The sequence below is a fragment of the Oryzias melastigma genome, linkage group LG23 (genome assembly GCF_002922805.2).
Source record: "Oryzias melastigma strain HK-1 linkage group LG23, ASM292280v2, whole genome shotgun sequence".
NCBI classification, from domain to species: Eukaryota; Metazoa; Chordata; class Actinopteri; order Beloniformes; family Adrianichthyidae; genus Oryzias; species Oryzias melastigma.
This window is the reverse complement of record NC_050534.1, coordinates 14,454,831-14,461,629: the sequence shown is the minus strand read 5'-3', so window position 1 is coordinate 14,461,629 and position 6,799 is coordinate 14,454,831. Positions and strand designations below refer to the sequence as shown.

The 6,799-nt window shown below is 40.2% G+C and overlaps 1 protein-coding gene across 2 annotated transcripts in view; it reads right to left on the bottom strand.

Moving 5' to 3' along the window:
- Positions 1-423: 423 nt before the first annotated feature.
- LOC112154516 (voltage-dependent calcium channel subunit alpha-2/delta-1) overlaps positions 424-6,799 on the bottom strand; it is a 135,042-nt gene continuing 128,666 nt past the window's right edge. For both annotated transcript variants that reach the window (XM_036210196.1, XM_024285523.2), the window contains one exon: positions 424-1,405. In XM_036210196.1, the coding sequence (XP_036066089.1) occupies positions 1,283-1,405 (123 nt within the window). In that variant the 3' untranslated portion in view covers positions 424-1,282. The remainder of the gene's footprint in view (positions 1,406-6,799) is intronic.

Below are 6,799 nucleotides of genomic sequence, written 5' to 3'. Positions count from 1 at the left end.
GGTTTTCCCCAGAGCTAAAGTATTTACATAACTTGAACTTTTCTGAGTGTCATTTGTTTCTTGGTAAAGTCTCACATGTCCCAGGAATGGGGGGGACCAAAGGACAAGTCTCCAGTATCATTATTTATTTTTTTAGGAATTTTTTCTTCTTAGATTCTTAATTTTTCAGTAATTTTCGAGCATGTTTTTAGGATCTTCCAATGTTTTTATTTTTCATTTTGTTACATAAACCCCAGTTGAAAATAAAAGTTTTGTCATATTTTGATCTATTTTTTAAGAAAAATACTTTTTATTTGATATATTAAATTGGGTAACTTTTTATAGTGAAAGCGTTCTAGGGTTATTGAATAACAATGATAACGATCTGAAATATGTATTTTTGATCCTTTCATTTGTAATGGCTTTCCACAAAATTAAATTAACGAAAGTGCAGCTTCTTTTATCGACTTGCCCCAATTTTTCCTAACACATCAGCCAAAGAAAAACTAAAACAAAATCCCAGTAAACAATAACTGATTCTTTTTTTTAAGTCAAAAAATTGAATTGGCACAAAAAAATTTGTCCAGTGGACTAAATAACCAGCCAATCCAACTGAGGTCGATCATACGTGCAAAGCCGAACTTGATCACACCAGAACTGACTGTTTAGATCCTCCGCTCGGAGCGTGAAATTCAGTCATAAACAAGCACTGTGGCAGCAGAGGGGCTGTGCATAAACATCACGAGGAACATGACTTCCACACTGCAAACAGTGACTCGACAGGAAAGAACAGCTGATCCTAGAGAAGATAATGCGCTCAGAGACGGGGGTGAAATATGTTCTGGGTTATCTGTAAATCAGACAGTGACAACGATGTAATCCAGCTGAAGCAAATGAAGATAAAGAGGGTGTGATGTTAAAGTTTGGCATCTCTTCCACAAAACTGTTGCCAAAATCTCAATCAAAAAAAAAATAAAGTCTTCAACGGCGCTTCATGTAAAGGGCAGCGCTCTTCCTGGCAGTGCTGGAAATCTTAAACCAAGTCCCCCATTGGAGTGTCTCTGGCATTTTATAAGGCAGTCCAATTTTTTTCATCATCGGCATGAAGCCAAATTCCACTCAGCTGTCAATCTGAACCTGAATCTGTCGAAGCAACAGAAGATAATCAGAGGTGGAGGGCAAATCTTCATCTTCTGAAATTCTCCTGAAAGTAAACACATTTGGGGAGAAACTTTAGGGATTTTTGGGAACTTTCTTTATAAGCCGTTGATCTGGATGGAGGGAGCTGAGGGTTCTTGACTGGTCACGATGGGACGGCGTGGCGCCTGCAGTCGGTCCCGATCCAGAGCAGCAACACCTGCAGGCCCAACGTGAGCCACAGCGACGGACTCAGGCCAGACACGCCGCCACAGTCTGCGTCCTTCTCCTTGACACCAACCAGAAGGAGGGAAGAAGAGTCAGTCACAGCACAACCCATCCTTCCCGGCAGGCTTCGCCTTAAAGATTTCACGTCCAATTACGTGTAATTACTTAGAGCTGTGTCAGCTACGGCTACAAGGAGCATCTCGTGAGTGTGGAGGAAGGCGCGATTTCGAGATTTAATGCGCTTCTTTAACAGAAACCATAGCTGTGAAAAATTATCCCGGCACCACTTTCATGTTTCAAATTCCCAAAAACAAGATCCTTGAGGACAGTGACAGACCAGAACAGAGAGAAGTTAGTGCTGCGGTGGGTCTAATGGGGAACAGAAATGCTCCCAGCAGAACCAGAGGAGGGGGGCATTTAAAGTGGAGAAAGCTGGAGTTTATTCCTTGAAACTATGCACCTCTGTTCTAACCCTACTGCACTTTTAGCCATTTGTTTACTCACCAGAATAAGCTGGTATAGAACCACTGCTTCATAAATTCAAAATTCATCATAATTCTTCATAATGCTGCATCATCAGCGTAGAAGGATACTTTTTCTATGCTCTTTTGTAATGAAAATGCTGCTCTCAAAGCTTCATTTTTCCTTTGTTTATAAGTTCCCTGTTTGCTACAAAAGCTTTTGCACCCCTTTTTAAATACGCTACTTTTAACTTTTATTCCATGCTATAGTCTTTATAATAGTGCGGCTTGGATTTTGGCAACTGCAGTAGCTTCATATGTCTTTTCGAATTTTCCTTAGAAATTGAGGAATCGCACAGATATTTGGAAATGAAGAGATCCACATATCACTGAGCCTGCTTTATTCCAATGAAGTTCAGTGAAGGAAGAGTCAGATTAACTCTAATCTTTTCCTAAATCCTCATGGATTTGTCCCATCACCTCTCCCAAACTCCATGAAGTTTTACAACACAGCGAAGAAAAAGAAGAGGGAGAGTTCCCCTCTGAATTAATACATTTATGCTTCAAGTCCTTTCAGTGAGATTTAATGAAAAAGCAAAAAATAAAATAAATAAATAATTAAACCTGCAAGCTCCGCCCCTTTTTATCAAGTTGCCACACGCTCTGCCTCTTCTCCAGCTACCCTTGTGTGTTTTAACCCCCACAGTGACTTTCCTGTTGGTTTTATCTCCATAGCAACCATTTTATGTTTTGGTCGCCTGGTGATAACGAACAAGTCTATGTCATTTTTAGAAGAATTGGAAAAAGTAAACTTTAGGATTTCCTCGGCAACTGATGTTTTTTGTTAACCACACCCACCTTTCTAATACAGTCATATCATATGTTATATTGTTTTGCTCAGCTTGAGCCAGGGATTCATGTATTAAGCCTTCACAATATTATGGTTAAAAAAAAAAGTGTGAACAATAGGGGAATTATACTTTTTGTAACTTTCTACGCTAACGCAGTTACACATATACAATTTCAAATTCCCAATTTTTTACGACGTAGCTTCCCACTGTTGTAGAGTTAGGAATCAATAGATTGGAATCCCTAGGAGGAGTTTAAAACTTATAGGTGGGCATTAAGGTGATTTCTATGGAAATTCTAGATGGTGGCCTAAAAGCTGCGTTCACACCGAAAGTGAGTCGTGTGTCAAATTCCCATTCGATGCCTCACTTTCAACGTGCGTCAAACTCTTTGGTCGACGCCTGTCCAAAATTATGTTCATAAGCTCCTCCCACAACCCTCTACTGCAAAATGTTCTTAGCCTGATCGCTACATGGACTGGTGTCTGTGTACATCTCATTTAGAATGTATGGAAGACACGGGTGATGTTGAGAGATTATGTTCATTTATTTTAAAACGTTTGACAAAAGCATCTGTAATCACAACTCCATGTCTGGGTTCATGAGATCATTCAGAGACTTTCCCAGTAAGGTTGGTTAAGTCTTGTTGCAGCGCCTGCGTCTGAATGATGCCGATTTTTGACGGCCTTTCTGTGTCTCTGCAACCCAGTTTGATGACTTGTATTCTCACAATAGTCTAAGAGGGAAAACATAAGAACAAAATGAGAAAAATTGAAAATATCAAATATATTGACGCAAATTTCAAAATTATAAAAGTTCAGGAGGCGTGCAAAGCTGCGGCTCCCATTTGCTCGCCACCGAAGTCAGGGCCGGCGATGGGCATATGCGACCCAGGCGGCTGCCTAGGAGCCATCTGCTGGAGGGGGGGCAAATTGCAATGATCAGGCGATATATTCATGTGTTTTTTTTTATTTCTTTTAAGCAGATCGACCCCTCCCCCGCACAGTTCGCCTAGGATGCCATGCAGTCAAGGCCGGCTTTGGCTATAGTGGCGCGATGGGTCCTGCGACAGACTGGTGACCTATCCAGAGTATAGTGTACCCCGCTTTTGCCAAATATTTGTCGGGACAGGATCTGGCAACCCTGTTGCCTAGGAAGGGCTGAACCGGGTTAAAAAAATTGGAGTCAGTGAATACATCACGTGCCCAAAGCTGAGTCCCTGATTGGTTGATGCGACGAGCCGACCAGACCAAAGTTCAGATTTTTCTACTATGGACACGTTTCGACGTTCAAAACTCGTTACTGCCAGAATGATGCGCCTCGCCCGACTCTCAAATCACATCGGTGTGAACACAGCTGCACACGTGTGTTTTGCTTAAGTTAGTGGACTTTGAACTATTTTTTGAGCCCCGTAAGAGTAGGTTGCTCAAAATTTGCTCTCACAGAGTACTACTAGGTGTGTGCCAATTTTGTTCAAAGAAGAAGTCCAAAAATGATATGTTCCTTTAAGTGCAGGACATAATGAAGCAACCTGAAGACAACAATGTTCTGTTTTGTTTCTTTGCTTGAATTAAACTGAAATTTCTAATATTTGAAATTACCTTGGATGGAATTCACAGCTTTGCCTGGTTATTTTCTGTATAATAAGCCAGAGAGTTGGCAGTTGAGGAGGAGTGTGGCTTAGCAAATGGCCAACTGGAAGAGTGTTGGGATTATATTTAAATGGACAATCATAAACCATCATATATGCCCAAAAATCAGTCTCAGCATGTGGGGGGAGAATAATAATAAAACTGAGGAACATTGCATTAGACATATGAAAATCTAGATGCAAATACGAGGTAAGAGATCTGTTCTGGATGGAGTCTGGATCCATCAGAGGTCGCTGGAGACACAAGAAGCTCAGTGATGATGATAGATGGGGAAGGATACAAAGAGCATGGCTCCGAGTTCAAAGTCAGGTGAAATGGAGGAAAACGTTGATGGGAGACAGACAGAGACGAGGAGGTGAAGTCAGACGCTGGTAGAATACAAGAGAGTGGCAGGTGATGAGGAGGAGGAGAATGGACAAAGACATGAAGTAATGGAACAAAGTGGGGGCTTCAAAACACGCGAGTGAGGAAAACAAAGCTCCAGACTGTCAGATCGAGGGCCAGATAACTATGAAATGCCAACAAGAGACGGAGAAAGCGAGTGTTACGGGACTGACCCGAGACAGCACATGAACAGTGGCAGCAGCAGCATGAGCAGAGAGGAGGCCAGCGGGGAGCCCGCGCTCCTTCGGCACATGGCCTCATCCTAACCGGCAACAACCAATCACGGGGCGGGAGGCAGAGAAACAGAAAGAGTGAGAGTCATGCAGCAAAAAAAAGTTAGCAGGTTAGAGAACGATTAGCACGAATCAGACAGGAAGAAGCAGAAGAAGGCGGCGTTCGCTGGTGACATGGAGCGAGTTAGTGCGTGAGGCGGACAACCTTCGACTGGAGGGAAAAAAGACGATAAAATGAAAACAAACGTTGCATTCAAAGATTCATACAAATGTTTGTTTGGCTTCAAAAGTTCATGGGCGGTCGCCTGGGAAGCCTAGACAGCTCTTTGAGGGAAAACAGAGATGTGACGTGCTCTACATGGTGATATTAATGATGGAAAGGCGCCACGGGCAGGATTTCCTCTCTGAGACCGTGTGTTCAGGAAAAGACGCTCAAAGAGTTCAGTCTTTTGCCAGAACGTACGTTCTTTCATTGCTCTCCGTTGATTTATACTATCTTCCAGGGTAAAAGCAAAATATTTCATCTAAAAAAATAACTTTCAAATAAATCTTCATTAGTCCAAATATGTAATTTCCTCTTTTTTCTGTTTACTATTTCTAAATTTTTAAGTCTATTTTTTGTTAATTGACTATTAATACATTTCTTTGCTTTTAATTTCTTAAGTCATGGTTCAATGATTGTGCATTATATCCATTGGGAACCTGACGTTCCAGATCCACATGCGACTCTTATCCCTCCATTGCAGTTCTTAAATTTTGAAAAATAGAAGCACAAGTTCTGAATAAATAATTGATTTGTAATGTTTTTATTTTAGTTAATTAAGTTTTCTCATTTTTATTTTAGATTTTTAGCACGTCAGAAAACAGCAAAATGATAGCAAAAAGGTTTAATCTATCTGTGCTTCCATATTTACAGCATTTGACTTTTCTGCATCTTAATGCAAGTGAATCTGTTGCAGCTTAAGGGCACAGGTGGATATTATTTGGAAAGTGGAAGATATTAAAGCTGCTATTTGAAGAAAAATACAAACAAATTATTACAAATATTTAAAAGGCTACAAAAACAAAAAGGAAAAAAATACTTTTCTATACACAGCAGTAGGAGAAAATATGCGAACCCTTTGGATAAACTGGACACACACTTGTGTCCAATAAATTGATGTGATTTAAGGAGACAATGTATTCTCCCCACTTTGTGATTTAGATTGAGATAAAAAACAAATGTGTCCATTTTGTACGGAAACGTAGGTACTCCTGAAGGGTTCACATAGTTTCCCTTGAAACATAAATAGGCAAAGTAAGGCCAGACGAGGTCTCCAGTATCAAAAATCAATGGAGTTTGTAGAAAAAAACCATTCTACATGAGTGTTCTTATCATTTTGGTTTTTGTTCACCTTTTTTTTTCTTCCAAAACTTACCAAACTTTAGCTTAAAGTTTTGTGTTGGATGTTTTTTAATTGCGTTAGCTCTTTGAAGTTGTAAAACTTTTTAACATGTTTGATTCATGTTTGTTCATTATAATAAAACAAAATCGTTTGAAATTGATGGGTTTTGGTTACTATGACACACATAGTATCAGGTGAGCACCAGATAGTTTCTGTTAAGCACTAGCTACTATCTGGTGAGCACCATATGCTATCCGGTAAGCACATGTTGCTATCTGATTAACACTAGTTACTATTTGGTAAGCTCTAGTTGCTATCTGATTAACACTAGTTACTATTTGGTAAGCACATGTTGCTATCTGATTAACACTAGTTACTATTTGGTAAGCACTTGTTGCTATCTCGTGAGCTCTACTTACTATTTGGTAAGCCCTAGTTATTATCTGGTGAGCACCAGTAACTATCTGGTGACCACCATTTACCATCTCATCA